Genomic DNA, 27,156 nt, shown 5'->3' on the forward strand with positions numbered 1-27,156 from the left:
AGATATGTGGAGGAAAACATGATGAAATGCCCTTTAGGTTAGCGCTACATGAGGGAAAATGGGACAAAATGCCCTCTAAGGTGGCGCTAAGTGAGTGAAAATGGGACAAAATGCCCTCTAGGGTGGCGCTAAGTGAGGGAAAACGTGATTAAGTGCCCTCTAGGGTGGCGCTAAGTGAGGGAAAATGGGACAAAATGCCCTCTAGGGTGGCGCTAATTGAGGGAAAAACGTGATTATTTGCCCTCTAGGGTGGCGCTAAGTGAGGGAAAACGTGATTATGTGCCCTCTAGGGTGGCGCTAAGTGAGGGAAAACGTGATTATGTGCCCTCTAGGGTGGCGCTAAGTGAGGGAAAACGTGATTAAATGCCCTCTAGGGTGGCGCTAAGTGAGGGAAAACGTGATTAAATGCCCTCTAGGGTGGTGCTAAGTGAGGGAAAACGTGATTAAATGCCCTCTAGGGTGGCGCTAATTGAGGGAAAACGTGATTAAATGCCCTCTAGGGTGGCGCTAAGTGAGGGAAAACGTGATTAAATGCCCTCTAGGGTGGCGCTAAGTGAGGGAAAACGTGATTAAATGCCCTCTAGGGTGCCCTTTCAGTGGAGAATATGTGATGCAGTGCCCTATAGGCTGTATATAAAAAGTAAAGCAAGTCGTTCTTTAATAAATAGAAAATTAAAAGCTGTGGTGTAAGAGGAATAAAGCACTTAATGGACGTGCTGTTACTGGAACGTCAGGATGTTATCAGTGACTCCGCTTCATCACACCACCCCGTCGTTGATTATTTTCCTGTAACAGCACCACACGGAGTGTTTTGTTCCGTACTTATCTGCTGAGGTTGGACACTGACGTTGACGTTGTCTCTGTTTGAGGTGGGACTTCCTGCTGCGTTTGATATGATGTTGACGGGGAGGAACATCCGAGCAGACAAGGCCAAGAAGATGGGTCTCGTCCACCAAGTCATCGACCCACTGGGTACCACAGCCTGCGATTTATACACAATCCCTTATTCACACACTGTTTGTGCTGTTTTAATGTGTATGTTTTTGTGTGTGTGTGTGTGTGTGTGTGTGTGTGTGTGTGTGTGTGTGTGTGTGTAGGTCCAGGACTGAAGAGCCCAGAGGAAGGGACTATAGACTATCTGGAGGAAGTGGCTGTGGGCGTCGCTAAAGGCCTTGCTAATAAGAAGGTCACAGTGGAGAAGAAGAAAGGCTTAATGCAGAGTAATACACACACACACACACACACACACACACTAAACCCTGTCCTTCACTCACATAATCTGTTTTAAGAGTGAGGTGTCATAGATGTTAGCAGTTTTGCAATATACCTGTTTGTTAGTGTTATAACAGTGTGTGTGTCTGTGTGTGTGTGTCTGTGTGTGTGTGTGTGTGTGTGTGTGTGTCTGTGTGTGTGTGTGTGTCAGAGCTGCAGGATTCGGTGATGGGAATGGCTTTTGTGAGGAAACAGATCTACAACACGGTCACCAAGAAAGTCATGAAACAAACCAAAGGCCTTTATCCAGCACCACTCAAGATCATAGAGGTACACACACACACACACACACACACACACACACACACACTCTCACACACACTATCTCACACATACACACACTCTCTCACACACACACGGTCAGAAACTCAAGCGTTACACACACACCACTACACAATCTCATAATATTTGTTATCATGGGCAAATTATTCTTTATTATTGTCTGTTAGATCGTGTTCTGATGAAAAGCGTGTATCTAAGAATCTGAGATGAAAATCTTTCATACAAAATAAATAATCAATAGCAAGTGTTTCACACACTACAGCTTTTTTAAAAAAAAAATCTTCCTAAAGTTGCCAGTGTACGTTCTTATACTTATAAATAAATAGATTTATTTTAAATGAATAAAATAGTCAGAATGGATTTACGTGGTTTGTGTGCAGCAAACGAGTCACGGCTAACTCACACGTCTCTCTTTATTTTACTAAAAATGGGTGTTTTGAAATAATCAGCAATTTATATTAATATTTTCTGTCAAACCCATCATGATTCATTCACATGTATTGAGATTTTGTTGTTTTTTTTTTTATAGTAAAATCTGTAAATTTGTAAACTGTGTGTAAGTGTGTGAGTTAGAAAGTTAAACAATTGTCCTGATATCTAAAAAAAATAATAATAAATTAAAATAAATAATTTACATTCATTATAATGCGCAAAATCACGGCTCAGTACTATAGCTGTGTGTTTGTGTGTGTGTGTGTGTGGGTGTGTGTGTGTGTGTTTATTTATTTGTTTGTTTGTTTGCTGTGTGTGTGTTAGTGTGTGCAGACGGGTATAGAGAAAGGTTCAGATGCAGGATACCAGAAAGAGTCAGAGGTCAGTATCGTTATTTTCTGGACATTATTTTTGTCTTATAAAACATGTATTATTTATCTATTTATACAGTATATATATATTATTGTTTATTTTATAAAACTCAGTGTGTTAAAGATTCAAACCTGTCATTATAATGAAGCATTTTAAATTAACATGAATCAAAATAAGCTAGCTAGACTGTAATTAACAAGCTAGCTATTAATTTTATTAAATTCAAAATGCTTTATTGGTATGACTGAAATATAAGTATTTGTTAATAGTGTATATATTTTCTAAAAGCTTTTATTTTAATACATTTTCTATAGATTTATATTTTATAAATTTTCTAATAGCCTATATTTTATGAAATGGTGGTTTTGAAATAGTTTATTTAATTTTCTAATACATTAATCTCTGTTTCCAGCACAATGCAATAATCTTATCATAAAATGGAGAATTTTATTTTATAAATATTCTGATAGTTTATATTTTATACATTTTTTTAAATAGCCTTTATTTTAATAACTTTTCTAATATGGTAAAAATTTTCTACATATTCTTTATACATAGTCTATATTTTAATGTTTTTTCAGTAGTCTATATTTTATCTATTTTCTAATATCCTATAGTTTATACATTTTTGTAATAGCTTATATTTTATATCTTTACTAATAGCCTGTATTTTAACAATTTTCTAAAATCTCTGTTTTCCTGTGTTGTATATGTTTTAATTTTTCCAGTAGACTAATGCTTATTTTAATAGCACAGATGTTATGGTGAGCAGAAATCACCAAACACAACTAAATAATCTTTAATAAACATTCCGTAATAATAATAATAATTCCCGGTGCATTAATGCGATTGTCCAGGAAATCGACATATAAATAGATTTTTACTTCTTTAAGCAGAATGTTATGTTTGCGTGTCTTATACGTCTGTACCTTTAGGCAGAATAAATCCCAGTTTGTTCTTTATCTCATTTTCTTCATGTAGAACTTTGGCAAGCTGGCGATGACGTCGGAATCGAGCGCTCTGATTGGTCTGTACCAGGGTCAGGTGGCCTGTAAGAAGAATAATTTCGGTAAACCAGAGAGAGAAGTGAAGTGAGTGCAGAGCGTCGAACGCTGATAGATCAGCTGGTGTGATGTTTTACTCAGCCGGGATGGATTGCTGTAAATGTGTGTTTGTGATCGATCAGGACCTTGGCGATCCTGGGGGCGGGGCTTATGGGGGCGGGTATCGCCCAGGTAACTGTGGATAAAGGCGTGGCCACCCTCCTGAAGGACACGACGCTGGAGGGACTGGCCAGAGGACAACAGCAGGTCTACAAGGGGTGAGGACATGACACACTGTCTCATATTAAACACAACCTGCAGTGTGTGCTTTCGTCCACCAGAGGGAGACAGACAGCTCTCTGTGTGTGTGTGTGTGTGTGTGTGTGTGTGTGTGTGTGTGTGTGTGTGTGTGTGTGTGTGTGTGTGTGTACTGTATACTATACTGTATGACAGAAAGAGCTGTAATAACATGGTGCAGCCACCAGGGGGCAGTGAGTCACTTTTACTATCTCCATTACCTCTATTTTTCTTCTATATTTTTGTTACTTTTTGTGACTCAGGTTCCACACTCAGATGTGTTAGCTATGTATAATTCTCTCTTAAGCAACAGAAATATCTCTGGTTACATGCTAATAATCAGTAAATCAATATTATTATTGTGAAAAATGCCAAAATGTCATTTTTGTGTAAATGAAAGCGGCACACTGGTTAGATTTTGACTTTGTCCTTTTATTGAAGCGGGTTTTTTTTTTTTTCTAATACACCTTCTTCCTTACGTTTATTATCTTTTTATCTTCCTTACTATTATATCTTTTTAAAACTAGAAAATACGACTCGGGTAATGTTTTCAAAGAATATCGTGATCTAATAAGCTATCAGATCTAATCTAGCTCCTCCTACCTGGGCAGAGATGATCCGAATGTTCAGGCGGTGGAGTCACACCTGATCCAGCTCCTCCTACCTGGGTGGAGTCAAAACAAAAGTTTAGGGGGCGGAGACAACTTCACCGTGTTTGATCAGGTTTATAAGTGTGTTGTTGATAAGTGTGTATAGGAGACATTGCATCAGGTTCAGCTCCACCTCCTGGACCTTTGGTTCAAGTCCACTCAGGTAGGAGGAGGAGCTTGATCAGGTCTGACTCCACCCCCCTGGACTTTTGGCTCTGCAGCAAGGACTATCTCACGTTTGAGGAATATCTGTGAACATGTTCTAGTATCTAAATTCTCTCACTGCAGTTTTACCTGAATTGAGTCTCTCTCTCTCTCTCTCTCTCTCTCAGACTGAACGATAAAGTGAAGAAGAAGAGCATAACGTCGTTTGAGAGAGATGCGACTCTGTCGGTCCTGACTCCGCAGCTGGACTACAGCGGCTTTAACAAGGCTGACATGGTGATCGAGGCCGTGTTCGAGGATCTGGCCATCAAACACAGAGTGCTGAAGGAGGTGGAAGCAGTAAGTGTTTCTAAACACACACTGTTCATACACACAGTGTTTATACACACACTGCTTATACACACACACACGCTGTTTTCTTCTTGTTAATTGGGTTAAGCAGGATTTAATTCGTTCTTGCAAACAATGATACAGACAGGAATAATAGATCCTGTGTGTGTGTGTGTGTGTGTGTGTGTGTGTGTGTGTGTGTGTGTGCAGGTGACCCCGCCGCACTGCATCTTTGCCTCCAACACATCAGCGTTGCCCATCAGAGACATCGCCGCCGTCAGCACCAGACCTGAGAAGGTGAGTGTAAAGTTTAAAAAAAAATGAATAAGAAATAATAATAAACAAAAAAAACAGCAGTCAAATTTAAAATAATAAAATAGGCAGATAATAATCAAGCAATAATTAACAGCACTGAAATAATAATCTAAAATATAAATAAATCTGTAATAAAAGTGTGTTAAAAATAAAATAAAATAAAAGTACAATAAGGAAAATAGTATTAAATTAATAGAAAAGTAAAAAATAGTTTTAAAAAAAAAATGTGAATTTTGTAGGTTTTTACATTCCTTACAAATGACTAAGTGTATTATTGATATAAAATACTTTTTAAAAAAAAAATTCTATATATATTTAAAATATTATACCACAGTGATCGGTTGGACGGGGTTGATTATTTTTTTTATGTTGTGAAATAATTTATTAGATTTATTTAATTAGAACTTAAATCTCTGCAAGTTTTTCTTTCTTTGTGTATTTATAGAAATGCTTTTAAGGACGTGAATTTTAATTAAACTATAATTCAAACTGATGTCGTAGGAGTGCAGATCTATTGCTGAATCTCTGGCTGTGTGTGTGTGTGTGTGTGTGTGTGTGTGTGTGTGTGTGTGTGTGTGTGTGTGTGTAGGTGATTGGGATGCACTATTTCTCTCCAGTTGATAAGATGCAGTTGTTGGAGATCATCACCACTGATAAAACTTCTAAAGATACGACAGCGTCGGCTGTAGCTCTCGGCCTCAAGCAGGGCAAAGTCATCATCGTGGTGGGGGTGAGTGTGTTTGTGTAGGGGTGTGTGTGTGTGTACGTGAGTGTGTTTGTGTACGTGAGTGTGTTTGTGTACGTGTGTGTGTGTGATTCACTACGTCATCACATGGATGAACTTCCTAAAACACAGCGTACAGTCTAAAGCTACATTTTTGTGAGTGTATGTAAAGAATGCTTCTCTCTTTCTCTCTCTCTCTCTCTCTCTCTCTCTCTCTCTCTCTCTCTCTCTCCAGGATGGGCCGGGATTCTACACAACTCGCTGCCTGGCTCCGACCCTCGCAGAGGCGATCAGAGTGCTGCAGGTTTGTTAGCGTCAGTCTCAGTGAGATTATTTCCTAAGTGAATGAATGAATGAATAAACGGAATTAATATCATCGTCCAGAATCTTACACTGTGAACCACTTAAACCCCGGCCTTTTCCCAACGGTTGTGCCACAGGAAGGGGTGGGGCCTAAGAAGCTCGATACCTTGACGACAGGTTTTGGATTTCCCGTCGGCGTGGCAACTCTGTTGGACGAGGTCGGCGTCGACGTGGCAGCTCACGTGGCAGAGGATCTTGGGAAGGCGTTCGGTTCGCGGTTCGGGGGCGGGAACGTGGAGGTGCTGAAGAGCATGGTGCAGAATGGCTTCAAGGGTACGAGAGCATCGCAAAACGACAAGAACTAAACTAATAATAGAAAATCTGGTTTAATAATGCGTGTGTGTGTGCGCGTGTGTGTGTGTGTGTGTGTGTGTGTGTGTGTGTGTGTGTGTCCAGGGCGTAAGGCGGGTAAGGGCTGTTATGTGTACGGAGCCAAATCGAAGGATAAGCAGCTGAACTCTGGAACTGAAGAGATTCTGCAGAAGTTTAAACTGGTGGCGCCCCCTGCTGTGTAAGAGCTGCACACACACCTCAACACACACCTCAACACACACCTCCACACACACCTCAACACACACCTCCACACACACCTCAACACACACCTCAACACACACCTCAACACACACCTCACACCTCAACACACATACCTTAACACACACCTCAGTACAGTCTGGGTAGCAGGTATTTGAAATAATTGTTGCCATGACATTTCAGTTTTATATGTAAGGAATAAACCACACTGTGTCATGCTGTTAGAGGAAAATAATCAACCACGAGGGGGGTGTGATGAAGCAGAGTTACTGTTACCGCTCAGAAGTTCATTATTTTTCAATACCAGCATGTCCTAAAGTGCTTAAGTGTTTTACAATTACAATTATTAGTTCATTAATAAAGAACATGTCATACTTTTTGTCCATTTATAGTTACATTTCATGTCGTGGACATTGTGAAACAGGAATTATAGCGTCGTTACTATAGAAACTATAACGTATTAGAACGAGCGCATTAATAGGAACCTGTGATTTGCAGCTGCACTACTGTCAGGGCTGCTGTTATAGAAGATTAATCAACCCCTCCTGACCAATCAGAATCCACAATGCAACAGCACTGTGGTATAAGTAAATTTATTACATTAATGTCACTCACACGTTACTGAAGACTATGAAGGTCTTTGACTTTCCAGAACCTTCTTGGCTTGATGTTGTGCCATGACATGTTGTAATTAGGTTTCCATAATTATAATATATATATTGCCCTGATTCCACAAATGATAATTGTTTTTCTGAAATTATGTTACGGTTCGAGCCTAATACTCACAGAACAATGCTCTCTTTGTGTGCGTGCACGTGTGTGTGCGTGCACGTGTGTGTGTGTGTGTGTGTGTGTGTGTGTGTGTGTGTGTGTGTGTGTGTAGGTCTGGAGATGAGGACGTACAGTATCGGCTCGTGTCCCGATTCGTGAACGAGGCTGTCCTGTGTCTCCAGGAGGGAATTCTGCCCGATCCGGTACAGGGAGACATCGGAGCTGTGTTCGGACTGGGCTTCCCTCCCTGTCTAGGAGGTAAACACACACACACACACACACACACACACACAAACACACACACATATACACAGAGTATATACATTATATCCATATTGAATTAATGCTAACTCTGGGTCATGTAGAAGATAGTTTGCTTTGTAAGAATTTGTAATTAGCTCTATATATACACACACACACACACACCCCCATGCTGTGCATGTGTTCTCCAGGTCCCTTCCGTTTTGCGGACTCTTTCGGAGCTGATAAACTTGTTCAGAAGATGAGACGTTACGAAGAGGCGTACGGAAACCAGTTCACCCCCTGCCAGCTCCTGCTCGATCACGCCAAGGATCCCAGCAAGAAGTTCCACAAGTGAACCTCAGAGCTCGAAAGGTTATAACCCGTGTAACCGCCTTGCAGCCTTTCAACCTCGAGCTTCGTCCTGAGGAGGAGCTTTATCCCTGTGCCTAAGTCACGTCCATATGTACTGTAACATATAATCTGGAGTGCATAACTACTTCGCATGAATTGCCTTAACGAACCAGACGTTTTTTTCGGTCATATGAACTGCTGCATAATGATCATTTTAAGTGCCGTTTTTCACAACTTTCAGTTCCGTTTCAGTTCTGCTGAGACTAGTGTACATAGGAATTGATTCCTGCCTCCACTTGCACATAGCGATGTTTTGTTTTTTTTTTTCATACATGAGAATTATTGAACTGTCAATTCACTACATAATTCATAAAATCATTTTTAATGTTTGTGTGGTCTAAAAATTATGCAAAACACAAATTTGTAGCATATCTGTACCTGCAAAGAAGCAAAAATGCACCTTACACTCTGGAATTGGGGCTGGTAGTGTATTTAACGTTGCTCACTTCTTGCTAAACCTTTTTTTCTTAGGAAATCCTTGTTTTTTTTGGGTTTTTTTGGATTAAAAATCATTGTTTTCTCTGAGTTAGCATTTGTATGCAGGAGCCTAGATGGGGAAAATCAGGCCTTTCTCAAGTGTTTGCTGTTAATTTATCTCTCATTTGTTTTGACAGCAAAAGTGGGCGTGTCCTAATTGGAAGTGGGAGTGGTTTGCTAAGAGCCACAGTTAATTCACCAGAAAAAGGGAGGCGTGAATGTACAAGCGAAGTCATGTTTTATAGCTAGCAGCTAACCTGGAACTAAGTTAACTAGCTAGTTTAACTAGCTAGCTAGTTGCTTTAAATCATGAGTTGGCAAAACAGCAACGCTACTCCAGAAATTAGTCACGAGATGCAGTGTTTATTGGTAAATAGGTAAGACATGGAGTCAGTATTTTTTCTCTTGAAAATATTAACTAGACTCCCATTAGCTAGAATTCTTTAATTTTCTAGCTAACAGAAGACGAGCTAGCAGGAAGGACTAAATTAGAAAGAAAGTGTGTTCACCAGGTCTAATTTCACTAAAACCCACTTCAAAATAACAGCTACATGATTGTGAGTGGATTAACACAGTATAAAATTTGCAGCACAACTGTCCAACGTCATCCAACGTCAACATCATATTATCCAGTAGCCAGGCAGGAAGTGACAAATTCTGCACAGGAAATTAATCATATTGGGAAAGGGTTTAGGTTTTTTTTATTATTATTAACCAATTAAACACTTTTTTAAAATAATGTTTTCACTCAGGAACGATTTCGAGTGATTTTTTTTGTTTGCACTTCTGATTAAATAATTACAACTAAATAATTCAGTCTGTTTTCAGGTTTTGTTGTCAGTTTTCTATATTGTTTGTACTCATGATTTTGTGAATTATTCTAATTCAGTGAGCTAATATTTGGATCCGTCAGTATTTTCCCAGGCCGTGTTTATTTTCCAGACAAATTTTCCTGCAAATAAACCCAAAGTGGATTTTACTTTTCTGTGGGAATATGGAGCAAAAGGGAATACACACACATTCACTAATATCAGAAACATGACACCATTTTGTAGAGATTATTTAGCGATTGTGGTGTTATAAGACGTCCATCCACCTTCGTTTCTTTTAACTAATCCAAAAGTATGAGTGTGTTGAGCTGCAAAACATACACTCTGCAACATTCGCTGCTGAAACCCTCTCATTACACATCTACTCTTCACTCACACACACACACACACACATCACTTTCAAACACAAAAAGCGGTGTTTAGTAAGCATTTAATTACTGTCACCTAATTACAGTGTGTAAGTATGTGTGCTTGACTTCAAACTCTTCTTTTTTTTCCACCTTTATCTAAAGCTTAGCAAGCCGTAAGGCTATGATTTTCTGTTGGTGTGTGTTTGTGTATGGATTTATATCTTGGTGGGGACAAAATGTCCTCACACGGATAGAAATATCTGAAATATTTGACCTTGAGGGGCTGTTTGGCTGACAAAATGTTTCCTTTTGGTTACTGAGGTTAAGGTTAGGGTTAGATTTAGGTGTAGCATAGCGTTAACTGATAATGTCGCATAATGTCAGGGGAACGTCCTCACGAGTGTAATAGACAGTGATAATTACCTTTAAGAATCTTTAAGAATAAATCACAGCGGTAACATGGTGCTCTATGACTTGGGTGACTTTAATCAATAATCAATCAATAATCAGTTGAAGTCGAGGTCAGTTCGTGATGCAGCAGTAACTCCACTAAAACAGCAACATGTGTGTGTTAGTAAACTCAGATTCAATACTCAGGGCCTTATAATACTCAGGGCTGCTATGGATCCTCACTTCCTGTTCAGAGAGGCAGTGACGATCATCAACCCTTCATACACCAACGTACCTACAGTCTACACACACAAGAGCAACAGAATCAAGACACAGATGCATCAAAGACAGTGGAAAGACATACAGAGTTGTCACATTTCGGGTTAAAAAAAAAAAAAAGAAAAAAAAAAGAAAAAAAGATTCCTTAAAATATAGCAGAATTATCCTTTGTTCCATTATCGCTCCTCTAAAGGCACCTCAGTCTGAGCAGTGTGGTGTTATAACCTCTGTGACCGACAATGTAAAAGACAAAAATAATCACTAACAAATTATAAACCAGACAATCTCAAGTAGTGTTCAACATTAGTCCCTATTGGATCGTTTGTTTTTTTTGAAAGAGGTGTAGTTTTGAGATGGTCCCCAGAAACAACGTCTTTGCAGGAGTGGAGTTTAGAGACGATCCCTAAAGAAGCTAAGTACTGACTGAGTGGCATTTAAATATATAAAATCTTTCCTTTTGAAACAAAACACTCATGTACCACACACGCGCGCACACGCACACACAGGTTTATACTAACTCTGACTCACACACACACACACACACACACACACACACACACTGATACTGTTCAGTAGTTTGATGCTGTTCAGCAGCTGAGCTTTAAGCGATCCAACACCACAAAATAAATCAGCACGAGTGTTACATGAACACGTGCATCTCTTCACTTCAACGCGCACACACACACACACACACACACACACACACACACACACATATAGTTACTGTATTAGGAGTAGTAGTATGCTACTACTGCCTGATAGGCACGTTTCCACCAGAGGAACCTTTGCAGAAACATGTCCCACAGTACATCCTCTTTTACAGACCTAAACACCAGAGGAACCTGTTCAGGAACCTTGGAACCTTTTCTCAGGAACTATGTCACTTTAAACTTGTTTCCACCACAAGAACATTTTCAAGAACCTGAGGAACCTTTTCAACTCAGGAACCTTACCCATGTTTCCATAGAGAGGTACCTTAGTTTTAGAAACTTTTTAGATACTCAAGAACTGTAGGCATGTTTTCCCTATTTCCTCTTGCCGATTTTAGATCCTGGGCCATAGTTCCTGGAACTTTTTTAGCTTCTGCTCTACAGTAGGTAGAGCAGACAACTATGCAGAAACTACTGCCTGACTTGTTTCCACCAGAGGAACCTTTCAGGAAACCCAGGAACTTGTTCAGGGACCCTGGATTTTAAGCAGGTTTCTACCACAATAAACCTTTTCAGGAACTCAGGTACCTTTTCAACTAAGAGACTTTAGTGTTTCCATGGAGCGGTACCTTTTTCAGGAACACATGAACTATTTCAAGTGCATAAACTTTTTTGTTTAGCATGCAGAAACCTTTTCAGGAACCCAGGATCTTTAGTTTCCACTTCCCAATTTTAGTTCCTGGGCCATACTTTTTGGAAACTTTTTAGTTTCTGCTCCATAGAAGGTACTTTTTACAGACCAGTCAATGTTATGGCAGAGTTTGCTCTACTGCTGTTCTTTTACATAAAAACCATAGTTCCTGCAGTGTTTTGTAAAACAAAGACTCATCTAGGAACTGTTCAGTGACTCATTAACTCCTCAAAAGTTTCAGGAACCTCTGTGGAAACGCACCTTTATTTTTTTTTTATTTACCATCATGCATATGGGTTTACTCTTCACAGTATGTGTGGGTACGTGTGTGTGTGTGTGTGTGTGTGTGTGTGTGGGTGCGTGTAAAGGCTCATATCTTGGGTCTCCAGCCCTTGATGAACTGCATGATCTTTTTGACCTGCAGTTTGGTAAGGCTGAAGTCTTCAGACAGGATTTCTTCCGTGAGCTGGGTGAATATTGACCCGTCAATCCTCTCTCGGCTGAACAGGCCAATCACATCGTCCGACAGCCCGATGAAACGTAGGCAGGATGACACCTCCTCCACCGAGAGCCAGCACAGGTCCGCTGGGGGTCGCCATGATAACCCAGCTCCACCTTCTGCACCCCTCACCATGGAAGACACAGATGTTTCCTCCTCTAAGCTTTTTAATGGTCTGGGTGGAGGAACTGGACTTGTTTCCTGATTGGCTTGAGACTCCTGAGGGGTGGCACTAGTGAGGTCAGGCATCAGATTGGGGGATTTCCGGCCCGTGGCAAGCCAATCAGAAGAGGCGTGTCCTGGATTGGCAAAAGGGTTCAGGGCACCAAATGGGGCAAAGCGGTTCTGTGCAGCTGGCCGTGGTCGGGGACAAGTGGAGTAGTTTTTGTGGGCAGAGTCTGTGCTAAGGAGGGGTGTGTTTAGAATGTTGGAAGTAAAAACTCCGCCACTTCGGGGGTGTGACCAGCAGGCCTGCGCGGGCTGGTTAGGGTCGGGTGATGCAGAGGAGTCAGAGGTCACACAGTCAGCCCATGTGCAGGGGTAACAGTAGAGAGAGTAGGAGTCTGGAGAGGGAGAACTGCTGCCACTACGAGGAGCAGAGCTGGGGGGTGAGAGAGATAGAAAATTAAACACTGTACTATATGAATGGTGTGTGTATAACATTGATGATATATCTTTTAGGTGATGAATGATGGGATAGACCAGTGGCTAAACTTTGGGACGGACCAGTAGACTAGAGGACAGACTAAGGGACAGACCAGGGAATTTGCTATGGAATGGACCAGGAGAAGGTCTAGAGGGTGGACTAGGGGATGGATTATATGATAGGATAGAAGATAGACTAGGAGTTTGGAGAGTGTAAGGAATAGATAATGAACTGGAGGATGGTCTGGGGGAAGAGCTGGGAGATTAGACTAGACTAGACTAGACTAGAGTATGAGCTGGGGGTGAGCTAAAGGTTGAGCCTGGGGATGGATTAGAGGATGAGATGGGGGTTGAACTGGAGATGTGCTGAGGGATGATCTAGGGGATGAGATAGGGGATGGCCTAGGGGTTAAGCTGGGGTATGGGCTAGGGGTTCAGCTGAGGGATGGACTAGAGGATGAGTTGGGGGATGGACTAGAGGATGAGCTGGGGATAGACTAGAGGATCAGCTTGGGGATGAGCTGAAGTAGGACTAGGGAGTATGCTAGCGGATCACCTAGGGGTTTAGCTGGGAGTTGTACTACAGGATGATTTGGAGATTTGGACTAGAGAATGAGATGGGGAATGAGACCAGGCAGGATTCAGGTGTTCATGAGTGGAAGAAACACAGGATGGGGGAAGAAACACAGGACAGGCCAGGTTATTCCCAGCTGTTGTCTCCAGAATCTTTTCAGATTTTGTAAAACCAGTATATGTACACAAAACATACTGCATGACTGTATGCACCATTTTTTATTGTGTACGTGAATATTTACCTCTCCTGCAGGCCTGAGGAGTAAAAGGACACATTTGGACTGCGTGTGCTTGTAGCTGGAGCTTTAGGGAAACGCGGTGGAACTGGAGGACTAGGGGTGGGGCCTCCAACATTAGCACAGCGGGGTGGAACCGGAGGAGCATTCAAAAACCGACACTCCTCCTTCACCTAGCAGGAAAAGGGGAGATTAGTTTGCTAAGTAAGTTCAAGGACATTTGTCAACTTGTACTTTCAATGAGATGCATTCAACTGAACTGTTCAAACAGTCACCCCTGTCCTTTCTTCTCTCTTTTTGAGACGATACAATGAGTATCTTGTTCTTTATATTTAACAGAACACGGTTTAGTTGTTTCTATACAATTTTATACAATGTGATTCAATATTGTACAAACAGTTCAAGCTTGTGAGTAAATGTCACTTCTTGAACGTAACCTTTACACAGTCAGACAAAGTGGTGTGTGTGTGTGTGTGTGTGTGTGTGTGTGGCATTGCTGTCTCATCCTCTTGGTAACTCATTTTCATAACTCACTAAAGAAATGAATAACAGATGGTTATTTACAGATGATGCTGAAATACTCTCAGTGCAGGGAACAGTGTCTCCCAGGTTGGATCACTTCTTTTCCTCAACCCGGTTCTTGTCTGGTTCTACAGTACCTGGTATTAAACACCTCATAACACATGAGCCTGTGTAATTTCCTTTTTCCTTTTATTCCGAGGCTCTTGGGAATTTTCACGTAGCAAAACAATAGCAAACATATGTAATGTGCCAGTACCTGTGTGTGTGTGTGTGTGTTGTGAGGTTTGGCTCACATGGATCAGTCCTGTGTCCTGTGACGTCTGCTAATCTAAATAATATCTGTCTGCATTTCCTCCTCAGCCTTCTGAGAAAGCTGCCTTCCTGTCCAGATCCACCAGGGAGTGTGTGTGTGTGTGTGTATGTGTGTGTGTGTGTGTGTGTGTGTGTGTGTGCTTGCATGTGTGTGTTTTGGTTAACTAAATTACAGGGCCAGAGCAGAAAATTTGCGTGGGAGCAAGGGAGCAAGTGAGAGAAGAGAAAGTAGAGCGAGAGAGAGAGAAAATGAGACGGACAGAGAGAGAGAGAGAAAGTGAGACAGGGCACAGAAAGGCCATAATTCCAGTTGTCAGAGCTGTAATCGCTTCTATAGAGCTGATGATACAGTAAAGTTTCAATAGCGATGTTTATTTGTGTGTGTGTGTGTGTGTGTGTGTGTGTTTGTGTGTTCATGCTCGCTTCCCGTAAATGTGTGGCCATTACTAGGCCTGTAAAAGCTGTATCAATTATTTAGTCCTTAGTCCAGAACTGTGCAGCTTTACGACTCTTTAGAGATCTTGAAGTACTGTAGCAGAACATACATGACCCAGTGTGTGTGTGTGTGTGTCCCAGGAGTCTTGACCTGTGTTCAAGTGAGCTGCTGGTATCCATAATGACTCTTTAGATAAAAGATCAGACAGAGAGAGAGAGAGAGAGAGAGGATGAGAAAAGGACATAAAGGTATAGGAAGGAGAGAGAGGCGGCACCGTCATAAACACATCTTAAATCTTGTATAAGGAGAGCTATTGATTAAGGAATAAACCCCCGAATCTTCCTGAACGACTCCATCATCGGTGCCGCGGATGACGAGTGGCACTGCAGCTTTAAATCATCACATAATGTCAATCACTGTAATGTAACAAATGGAAATCGGTTACACGGACCTTTTTGGTGGTATGATTCAAAGATTTACATAAGAAACCGGTAAGGATCGGGTAAGAACGTCCTTACAAGACTGTGACAGTGGTATTACACACATTTAACGCAGCCAACAATTTAAAAATAATGCGATTTAGGGCTGTGTCATTCAGTAGTCTATGATTTTGAAAAAAAGGAGTGTTTTAAGGAGTCGCACATAGGCCACGCCTCCTAGACTGGGACTGACACACAGAGGCCACACCTCCTTTAATGTGACTGATGCCCCAAAGTCCATGCCTCCTTCATAAGGAAGAGAAAGAGAATGATGAGTCTACTCACAGCTTCTGATTTGGGCGGAACAGGGGGTGGAGTCGGTACTCGTCCTGCTTCCATCTGCACCATAGCAACGTGGGTGGAGCCTACTGTACCATCCAATGAGGAGGTGGAATGGAAGGATATGAGGTTGTGCTCAGCCTTCACTGTGCTTTCAGGAACCTCTGCATAGCTTCCTCCACTCTGATTGGTCCAAAGCTCTTCGTAAGGAATTTCCTGTGTCTCTGTGGGCCAATCAGGGGTGACGTACTCTCGCTCTTCCCCTTCACCCACCTCTTCCCTCTCTCCCTCACCTCCAGGGGGAGTTTGTGTGTCTCCCAGCGAGTCCCTGCAGCCTGGCGTGGGTGTCGGTGTGATGGCTCCGCCCCCATACACGCAAAGCGAGAGTCTCTGTGGCGAGAATACAGGATACACTCGTATCCTGCGCGGGCTCACACACTCCTCAGTCAGGTCCACCTTCACCTCCCGTACAGCTCGGGAATAATCATCCGGGTCAAAGGTCTCCTGGCAACGGAGCGCGCTCAGCAGCACCGCCCGCTGGTAGACAGGATCATCACGCAACAAGCCATCAGGCAGCGTGAAGCGCGGCATGTCGTTAAGCAACAGGAAGTGAGAAGGCGTCACTTCCTGTTTGCGCAGGACACAGCAGAGCACCACGGTCCGGCTGACGATGGCGAGCAGCTTGTAGCGCTGGCCCTGGCGGATGGTGTGCTGGTCATAGCGGCTGCGAGGTGGAGGTGGTGGATGTGGTGGTACAGCCACATTGACAGGCAGCCGCACACGTTCGATGATGGTGCGCAGTGTGTGCTCGCCTGCCTGCATGCGCAGCTCCAGCGGCGAGCGTGTGCAGAAACGGCCCCGGCACTGCAGGGGCAGCCGCACGCTCTCCCGCGTCCGCTGGTTCAGGCAGATCAGACAGGGCAGCTTGGTGCGGGCAGGACGTCCTGAGGCCCCGCCCACTCTGCCCAGCCGTCGCAACAACGCGGCCAGGCGTGATTTCTCACGAGCAGATTGGACACAGAGCAGCTCGGCCCGGCCCATCGGAGTCAGCTCATCTCCCGCCTGCAGGGAAAAGTTATACACCTCGCTGTCCTCACTGAACTCACCCGACACCACCTACGGGGAAACAGAGAGAGAGAGAGAGAGAGAGAGAGAGAGAGAGAGAGAGAGATCATTGATTAAAAAAAACGATACAGAGCAAGGTAAAGAAAAAAAGATATAACTGAATGTGTATATAGTGAGCCGTGTAACTGAAATACTACATAATAATACTTACAGTTAAATTAAACACATTTATTATCATTTGATGATATGAAACGATGTGATTTAGATGTGATGAGCTGTTTAGCAGGTGATTACACACATAACTGATTGGATCATCACTGGATTAATCAATCTATCAAAAGTACACACACACTCCTACTCAATTCTGCATCAACATTAATTCATTTTTTTTTTTTTGGAATAGATCTAATCACACACTCACCTCAAAAGTCTGCTTTAAATAGCAGAATACAGCTAAATACATACAAATTCAATGTGAACTATTTTATCATCCTTTAAACTTTAAGCCACGCCCCCTACCTGAGACTGACACCAAAGTGCGTTCTGAGAAAGAAAATGAGTTTCCACGTTTCCACATGAAGTTATGACTGTTCTGATGTCCTTTTGTAATTTTGCGTTAAATAACACAACAGCTGAACAAATCCACAAACTGTGTGATGATTTAGATGATGCTAAACTAGAGGCTAAGTGCAAAACTGAAGAAGCTAACAATCATGGCTGTCTTGGTAAAGAAAAAAAAAGAGGTGTACATTTCATTTTTGGGTGAATTACTGCCTTAAAAATTGTCTTGTCCTCTTCAACAGTGACTAATCTTTGTGCCCAGGCTAATCATGGCACTTAACAGAGATATGACTCGGCAGTATATTTAGCCACACTCAATTAAAATACATCTAAAACCTAATTATAGGTCATAAAGTTTAGATTGCTGGTAAACAGAAAATGTAGTAAATGGGCCAGCAAGGCCATTATTCCACAGACATGGAGACGGGCCTGGGAAGGCAGAACACACACACACACACACACACACACACACACACACACAATTACAGTCGTAATAAATAACGGCTGGTTGAAATGTGTCTGCATGTGGAGAGTTTAAAGAAACTCAACCCCATTCATCAAGTGTGGAGTGCAGGAGGCTGTGAGAAACTGCCAGACTGAACTAGAGGAAAGAGGACAAACATGACCTGACACACACACACACACACACACACACTGTGTGTGTGAGAGGGAGAAATATCAGCCCCTTGAGGGTGCTAGGTTTTGGAATGTGGACTTCTTTTTTAAAGGCACACACACACACACACACACACACACACACAGTCTTCTCTATGTCATCATGAGTTACTTTATAAGTCATTGTGAGTCTCTGTCTGTCTCTCTATCTCTCTCTCTCTCTCTCTCTCTCTCTCTCAAACACTCCATCAAATATGGGAAATAGGATTTGTATAGTTACAAGAACACTGTTGCTAGGCAACCGGGTAACATGAATATGAACACCAAGCACATGTTAGCTACCAACTTAGCAATCCAACGTTGGCGTTGGCCGTTGGCGCCGTTCCATGACACGAGGGAGTGAAAGTTGACGCCATATAAAAGTAAAAGACAGCGTTAGCAAAGCTGCTTATGAACGCAGTAGGGAAGTAGCATAGCTAGAGAAGCTATTAGCTTGCTAGGTTATCAGTTGTGGTGTAGAAATTATGATCATTCTACACAAAAAATGAACCTTGTACCAAACTAAAAAAAAACTGCATCAACTTGAAAAAAAGTTTTTATTCTGTGTGTTGTAACATTTTAACTACAAAAGAAATACATGCGACAATTTTTTTTTTGGTTTAATTTTTGTCACAATATATATTTGTAGTCTATCAAGTTCTCCATCTGAAAAATGGCTTGCAGTGTTGTTGTTTTTTTGTTTTTTTTTTTACAGCTAATTTGTATTTAGCATCATTTAAATCCTTTTTTTGATGAAAAAAACAAAAATTTTTAGTGATATTTAAGAAATCTGGTTAGTTTTAACCTAGTATTATTTGACAGGGTTAAAGGAGTTGGCAATAAAATTGTTTCTATTTATAAAAACGCAAATGCATGAATATCCCATGTTTTAATTCCTTCTTAAATTTGTGAAGATTGCTTCACAAATGCACATTTCTTCTTCTCTGATGAGTGTTGTCTTAATGAAAGTTCTATTGTGGCTAAAACTACCTCACAGCTACGACGGTATCTAACAAATGTGCTACTTCTAGCCAGACAACATTTTTATTAGCTTTTATTTCTCATTTTTGCAGTGTTCATTTTTACGACTAATAGCATTAGTCATATTTTAGTAATTTGCAAAGTTTTCGTCTAGTTTTATCTTAGTTTTGTGTTCATTCTAGTCAAGATTTAGCTGGGAAAAAAAATACAGCAATTTTATTCAACTAAAACTGAACAGATTTAGTTTGTTAAGATTTTAGCTATAATTTCTGATTAGCAGAAAGGTATTTTCGATCATAGATTATAGTTTAGCTAAATATATTTAACCTCAACAAGTTAAATGATAACGATGAGTTAACGTTTCATGTGCAAAACTTTACAGTATTAATTATTTTACGCACATCAGAAATGAGAAAAAAAACATCAAGAATATCAACATTTCCCATAGATATGTTGATAAGTTACTAATAAAACACTCTGTAAAACTAAAACTACACCGTATTGTTCAGTAAAACGTTGACTGCTAATGTAACTTTCATGAGTTTCACCATATTGTTTAAAGTCTACGTTGTGTCACAGGGTGCGAACTCCAAAAACTTTCAAACTTTAACGTAGTCAATTAGATTAAGGAAGGGTAGGTTTTTGTGGATTTGTGGAGTTCACTCTTTTATGTGTAGCTGTTAATCGGTCGCTGACCTTCATGCTGAACGTGATCGGCTCCATGACGAACACTCGATCCGGGAAAGTTCCAGCGATTTCCTCCACGCTCGCAAAGTACTGGACCGGCTCCCGGACATCCCGGTCCTGATCCAGCAACTTAAACTTCCCTTCAGAGAGACGGAGAATGAGATGTGAGAAAAGAAAGGCTGGAGGGAGTTTCACTTACAGTTTAGTTTACTCGAAAAGAATTACCTCGATACCAAGTAAACTGATGTACTAATCATTACACAGCTATATAGAAAATTTCTGATCATACTGTATACACCGAAGTCTATTTACATTAAGTCCACATTAAATCATTTTATGTGAGAAAGTTTCCAGGATACAATATTACCTGACTTTACTCAGCAGCACTTTAAACCAAACTTGTCTTTAATACTACATAAATAAAGCTAGGTAGATAGATAGATAGATAGATAGATAGATAGATAGATGGATAGATAGATAGACAGACAAGACAGAGATAGATAGATAGATAGATAGATAGACAGACAAGACAGACAAGACAGAGATAGATAGATAGATAGATAGAGATATACAGACAGACAGACAGAAAGACAGATAGATAGATAGATAGATAGATAGATAGATAGATAGAGAGATAGATAGACAGACAGACGGACAGAGATAGATAGATAGATAGATAGATAGATAGATAGACAGACAGATGGACAGAGATAGATAGATAGATAGATAGACAGACGGACAGAGATAGATAGATAGATAGATAGATAGATAGATAGATAGATAGACAGACAGACGGACAGAGATAGATAGATAGATAGATAGATAGATAGATAGATAGATAGATGGACAGAGATAGATAGATAGATAGATAGATAGATAGATAGACAGCCAAACAAAGAGATAGACGACAGACAAGACCGAGATAGATAGATAGACAGACAGACAGATGGACAGACGGATGGAGATAGATAGATAGATGGATAGATAGATAGACAGACAAGACAGAGATAGATAGATAGATAGATAGATAGACAAAGAGATAGACAGACAGACAGACAAGACAGAGATAGATAGATAGATAGATAGATAGACAGAGATAGACAGACAGACAGATAAGACAGAGATAGATAGATAGACAGATGGACAGACGGACAGAGATAGATAGATAGATAGATAGATAGACAATAAAGAGTAGCGCTATAACCTGTTGAAACACAAAACTGCATGAAAAACAGAGACGGAGAGGGGGAGATAACTTCATTCTTCCTGAGCTCTATAGAAACCTCTCATATTCACTCTGTCTCTCTCTCTCACACACACACACACACACACACACACACACACACACACACACAGAGCTTCTCTTAAACCAGGGGGCCCGGGTGTATTTGTCTCCTAGCAACACTGCTTTGTCCCTGCCAACACACACACACACACACACACACACACACACACTGGGCTGTCTCTGCTGGTGGAGATTCCTGCAGTCACTCTGTCCTGCTGAACCATTCTCGAAGTTTAAACAACCCGACGTTCTCTACACACACGGCTTTAAAAAGTTAGTACACGACTGCGATAAACTTTAGGAAAATCCAGACAGACTGGAGAAACTTTTTAGTAAAGTCTCGTGCACTCCAACTCCAACAAATTTATTATCATTTATTAACAAATCTACTTCCAAAATAATGCTCTTTAGAGGAACGTGTTAGGAGAACTGACTCAAGAAACACAAGTGGCTCTTTAGGATTTCAAAAATTCTTTAATCATATTTTAATTCGGTAATGACAATGCTAAATTTGTGTTTTAAATCCAACTGACACTGTTTACCTAATTCACAATCACAGTCACTTCCTGTTCTGGTTAACGCTCCACCTCTCGTCTGTTTCTGTCATTACCTACTTATGCTGTGTTCAAATGAACTCGGATGCAGGAAGTCGGAACTCAGAATTATGTCATTTTTGACCCCCAAGAGTCGAGCTACAAAGTGAAAAAAACAAAACAAACAAACAAACAAACAAACAAAAAAACACAGATGCCTCCATGTTCGTTTTGTTAGCTAGAAGCTAGCCAGCTAACTGTAATGAGTGATGTATATTTTCCTCCTCAAAACATTGAACTGTATAGTCAGTGTTATAGATTTAACAAGCGGATATGTCTCTGTGTTGATTCATATAATGCGAATAGAAAAATTAAAGAAGTGCTGTTGTTTTTACTGATGATGCTGTGAGCAGCCATGTTGATTTGACGTCACTTGCTGAACTCGGAATTGAGGTGGTGTTTTCTTTGTTTTTATCTAGTCTGCGGTTTCAGTTTTTAGTCAAACGCAGCGTTAGCTCTTAGTCACTTCCTGGTTTCGCCAACGCTCTTCCCCTTCACCTGTAGGTCTCTCATTACCCTGCCTTGTCACTAGTAGTCCCATGTCTTCCTGGCGTAACTGTCTGTCTATACAGAGCATCTCTGCCTTAACCCTTTGTGTTACTTTCTTCATAGATTGCTTCATGTTTTGGTTGATATTCTTCCACCTGTTGTTGCCTCACCTGTGTTTGGATGCTTCCTGGTTGTTTCTCTCCTGAATCATGGATGTTCCTTTTCTCACCTGTGCCACCTGTCCACTGTACCTGGTCTCCTCTCGAACTTAAAGCCCTGATTTCCACTTCACCGACACATTTTTGGGGTTTGGCCACTGTTCGCTCCCGTGGTGACTGCTCGTGTGGTGTGACGGTTTCAGAGACACGGTTTCCTCAGTCAGCTAGCGATCACAAAGGCTCCAATAATTTCAACCAAGTTTGATTTTTCTCGGTCTAGTGCAAACCACTTTGTGACTAGTAGCAAGTACAGAGATGAGAAACAGCCAATGAGAGATTGAGGAAATCAATTTCATCTGCTGTCCCACACAGCAGATCCCTGAGTCCAGTTTATCATCCATCTATTTGTGTGGGAGAGCAAGGATATTGCTTTTATTAGACATTATTTGTCACGTAAAACCCAAATGGTTGTTTCAGAGCAGTAAACATAAAAACAAACACAACACAATTCCTGGCAGTGTACAGTATAAAAGTAGCTGCGATTTTTGCACTATAGCTCCAGTTCTCTTTGCAGAACAGACATCGTATCTGTACAACCAGTCCTTCCTTCACATTTTCTCTTATTTCTCTTTTTTTTGTTTCCACATGATAGACATGTTATTTTCATGAGAAAATGGGAATTGGGGATCTGGTGTGCTTCGGCGGAGATCTCTCCAGGTGAAAGATCGCATAGTCTATGAGCTTTGTCTGTGAGAGATTGTGTAGCATACACACCATTACGTCCACCAAACAACTAAGTTGTGTAGTGTGAGTAGGTCAGCAATTCTGAGATTTCGAACGTCATGTAGTATGTACTCGGCTTTACACCCGATATCCTGATTACATATTACACAAATGTTGTGTAATGTTAGCTCTGTTACAAACTGTTGTTTGTAATGTTAGCTCTGCAGTGGCTTTGAGGTACTAGAGTCTGACTGAGATATTGTTTAGCCACTGAACTCCACAAACATATATTTTCATTTCCTGTTACTTGGTTGGAGCTGTTTTTCTCTTTTAAGTCTGGCTTAGCTAACGATAGTTTAAAAAATACCTGGTTAAGAAGACGTGATTCTGTACCTTCATCCTAGGATAATAATCCTCATCTTATAGTGTTATAGCCTGTCAGTATTTTATTCAAACAGACATAAAATACTACTTCCTGTTTACTATCCCACAAACAGCCATCCACAAACAGGACCACAAACAAAGCTTAAACATGTGAGCAAAGAAAGAATTAGACTACAGGAAGAGTTTGAACATCTCTCTAGCTTCGTACGTGTGTGTGTGTGTGTGTCTTTGTGTGTGTGTGTGTGTGTGGGGCAGCAGGAACAATGTTCAGGAGCCTGTCTGTAATCCCTTCTTTCTTCTTTTTCTTCTGGCTGTCTCGCTCTGTTTCCTTCACAATCTCAATGTCTCAGTGTCTCTATTTGAGAACCAGTCTCTATGGACAGCTTATTACTCTCTCTCTCACACACACACACACACACACACAGACTCCAGAACAAGATTTTCAGAAGGCAATGATGACATTTACACACACACACACACACCCATGGGTGAGTGTTCGTGTCCGAATGAGTGTTAGTGTGTTAGCTGGGAGCAGATGGAGAGTAACGTGAAAGTGTTTAGCTAGTTGACTACAGCAGATGGACTGTGTGTGTGTGTGTGTGTGTGTGTGTGTATGTGTGTGTGCAGACGCAGCAGGAACCTCCACTCGTCTCCAGGGAAGAGTGGATTAGGTTACTCTCCTCTTGTCCTTCTCTCTTCCCCCTGTTCACTCTCGCTATAATCATCATCATCATCATTACCATCATCATCATCTAACCATCTATCCATACAGTAGAGTCCAATATCTATAACTTAATTCATCTTATACCACAGTGCTGCTAAATTCTGCATTCTGATTGGTCAGAAGATGTTGATTCATTTTCTTTAACAGCAGCTCTGACAGTAGTGCCGGTTTATATTCATGTGCTCTTTCTAATCCCTTATTGTTTCTATAGTAACAGCTCATTCATAATAAACAGATAAAAATAACTCTTCTGTAAGGAGATGTTTATTCAACATTTATGGAAGGAGTCTCCAGTGTCAGCGCTTTGTAACAGGTAAAACTATAGAGGTAAAATTGTAATCATTGGGTAATTGCTGTGGTATAAGAGGAATAAAACACTTCAGGACGTGGTCTAATAGGAAAATAATCACCTCTGGGCTGGTAACAGTAACTCTGCTTGATCACATCACCCCGTCACTGATTAATTTCCTATAACAGCCCAAACCAGAGTGTGTTATTCCTGACTAGAAGCTGAACTGCGTCAATAAGCTATATTATATACAAGATAAGCAAAAACCATCAATGACATGAAAACACTGTTCTAGTCATCACTGCCATCAGCTTCCTCATGATCTTCATCACTTCTTCGATTAGTATCAAATCTCAGACTATCAGGGTTAGACCACAACATCTACTAGCACCTTGAACATTATTACTATCATCATCATCATCATCATCATCATCATCTGTCTACAGCATGGCAGACTGAAGGACACTGATGATCTCATCCCTCCCTCCCTCCCTCTCTCTCTCTCTCTCTCTCTCTCTCTCACTTCATCCTGGCGTCTCATTGACGCCGGAAACCCTTGTAGGTGATCTCATTGGTCACATGACCTCATGGTGCCGGAGACGGGTATATTGGGTAACGGTGCTCCCAGGAGAGGAACTTCAGTGTGTTTAGAGTTCGGTATTTCGGAGCGGAATTTCAGCGGAATGGGAATGATGTCAGGATGAAGTCATGCTCAAGTCAACTTTGTGAATGAGATAACTGACGCCGGAAACCCCACTGACTAACACATTATACACACACACACACACACACTCATATATACACACTCAAATGGCTTCCGTAGGATTTTGTATTAATGGCATGGTGATGATGCGATCTTCTTCCTTCTTCTCTTTCCTTCTCACCGCTTGTCCTCTTACTGTGTGTGTGTGTGTGTGTGTGTGTGTGTGTTTCAGAAACCGCAGCAGGGGAATATTTTGGATTATATAACATGACCAATCAGGACCCGTGAGGCTATACACCAGAGACACACACACATACATACACATATACACAATGGCCAGGTCACAGTAGCAAACATGTGTGATGTTAAGTGCTCTAATAGAACAATCGATACACTGTTAGTGAGCATCACCACATCAATGCCATTTCCCACACTCTCTCTCTCTCTCCTCCATGTGTGTCTTCTCATTCATACTATTTATAAATTAACATTCAGGATTAAAACTGGATGTCACGCAACAGTGTTTTGAGTAAACAATGCACATGTGTAAAAACTGCCATTGTGGAGTTCCTCAAGGCTCAATTCTAGGACCATTGCAGTTCTTGATTTGAGTGTTTACATCATGCTAAGTACAACATCATCAAGGCTCCATGTGGTAGATTTAAACACCAATGCTATTACAGTAATTGTTGTTTTTTTCTGTTGTATATCATAAGTAGACTTGTATTTTTTTTTTCATTATAGAAAATCCAAGAAAGATCCTGACTAGTGCATGCTAAAAAAAAATAAGGCTTTCACTTAAGAATAAATTGTTGTGTTGTGTTACTTTTATAACTTTAATTTTAACTATTTGCTTTGTGTTGTAACATGCTTGCTATAAATACAGCCACCACAACTGGTCAGTTAGCCAATAAAACTGGATGTTATGGTTCTATGAATTTATCGCCAAACTTCTATTTAACTGAAAAGGAAGCTATTAGCTAGCTACTATAAGTAGCTAGCTAAAAGCTTAAGGCTACAATAGTGCAAAAATTATTACGCTCTTAATTTTAGTGACTTTCCTGCTGATGGTTAGGATAATTTCTCATAAAGCGCCTTCTGGGATCACCCACCATGTTTGTGTCTTACCCTGATACTGCAACGGGATGTCAATCTTGGGTCCGATGACGTAATGCCCCTCCTCAAGAGAGTGGGCGGTGACTGTAGTCCACTGCCGGCATGAGTGTAACAGGACGACGTCCTCCTCAGACAATCCTTCCACATTCTCACCTACGGAGAAACAGAGACACGAAGAACAACTCTGTAGAATATGGAACAATTCCACATCAGGTCAAAACGCATCCCTGTTGTCACCATCTTCAAAACCACAACACCATTCTCACCCCATCCCTATACACCCCAATAGGCCCTACCACCATCCCAACCCATTTCTCATGTGCTGTATTACTATTTACACCTCATGCCCATGTGCCCAAACACTATTTCTACCCCATTCCCAAGTGCTGCATTACCATTCCCACTCCATTCTTATATACACCAAATTCATCCCCATCCCAGCCATCTGCCCTACCACCATCCCAACCCTATTCCAGTGAGTCCTAACACCACCAACCCAATCATATGTGCTGTATTTCCATCTCCACTTTACCCCCATTTATACCCCCAACATGATCCCTATCCTAACACGATCTCACCCCATCCACATGTACCCCAACATCACTTGCCCCCATCCTCACAGTTCTCATCTCTACCCTACCCTATCCCCATGTGTGCCACCACCATCCCTACCTCATCTTCATATACCCGAACACCATCCACTATCCCAACAATATCCCCTACCTATCCACACAGTCCTCATCTCTGACCATAACCCATCCCCATATGCCCTAACACAATCTCCACTGCATCCACATATGCCCCAACATCCCCACTCCATCTTCATATAAACCCATCCACTACCCCCAAACCCATCCCTACAACATCCCCATCTCAACCCTATCCGTATATACCC

The 27,156-nt window shown here is 41.3% G+C and overlaps 2 protein-coding genes across 4 annotated transcripts in view; one reads left to right on the forward strand and one right to left on the reverse strand.

Moving 5' to 3' along the window:
• Positions 1-9,657, forward strand: part of hadhaa (hydroxyacyl-CoA dehydrogenase trifunctional multienzyme complex subunit alpha a) — a 16,363-nt gene extending 6,706 nt beyond the window's left edge. The window contains exons 7-20 of the mRNA XM_034301948.2: positions 870-972; positions 1,098-1,220; positions 1,424-1,542; positions 2,311-2,367; positions 3,340-3,449; positions 3,545-3,679; positions 4,681-4,852; positions 5,054-5,140; positions 5,748-5,888; positions 6,118-6,186; positions 6,323-6,518; positions 6,642-6,756; positions 7,660-7,805; positions 8,000-9,657. Coding sequence (XP_034157839.1) covers positions 870-972; positions 1,098-1,220; positions 1,424-1,542; positions 2,311-2,367; positions 3,340-3,449; positions 3,545-3,679; positions 4,681-4,852; positions 5,054-5,140; positions 5,748-5,888; positions 6,118-6,186; positions 6,323-6,518; positions 6,642-6,756; positions 7,660-7,805; positions 8,000-8,145 — 1,719 coding nt within the window. The 3' untranslated portion in view covers positions 8,146-9,657. The remainder of the gene's footprint in view (positions 1-869; positions 973-1,097; positions 1,221-1,423; positions 1,543-2,310; positions 2,368-3,339; positions 3,450-3,544; positions 3,680-4,680; positions 4,853-5,053; positions 5,141-5,747; positions 5,889-6,117; positions 6,187-6,322; positions 6,519-6,641; positions 6,757-7,659; positions 7,806-7,999) is intronic.
• Positions 9,658-9,985: 328 nt separating this feature from the next.
• The window catches only part of gareml (GRB2 associated, regulator of MAPK1-like), a 28,658-nt gene continuing 11,487 nt past the window's right edge, over positions 9,986-27,156 (reverse strand). For 2 of the 3 annotated variants that reach the window (XM_053231639.1, XM_026917756.3), the window contains exons 2-6: positions 26,274-26,414; positions 19,807-19,937; positions 15,856-16,965; positions 13,828-13,994; positions 9,986-12,968 (exon numbers count right to left, since the gene is read on the reverse strand). In XM_053231639.1, the coding sequence (XP_053087614.1) occupies positions 12,239-12,968; positions 13,828-13,994; positions 15,856-16,965; positions 19,807-19,937; positions 26,274-26,414 (2,279 nt within the window). In that variant the 3' untranslated portion in view covers positions 9,986-12,238. Of the gene's footprint in view, positions 12,969-13,827; positions 13,995-15,855; positions 16,966-19,806; positions 19,938-21,001; positions 24,911-26,273; positions 26,415-27,156 lie in introns of those variants that run through there. The other variant, XM_053231640.1, reaches the window with a different exon arrangement.

This window comes from Pangasianodon hypophthalmus, chromosome 30, assembly GCF_027358585.1.
Source record: "Pangasianodon hypophthalmus isolate fPanHyp1 chromosome 30, fPanHyp1.pri, whole genome shotgun sequence".
In the NCBI taxonomy this organism is placed as follows: domain Eukaryota; kingdom Metazoa; phylum Chordata; class Actinopteri; order Siluriformes; family Pangasiidae; genus Pangasianodon; species Pangasianodon hypophthalmus.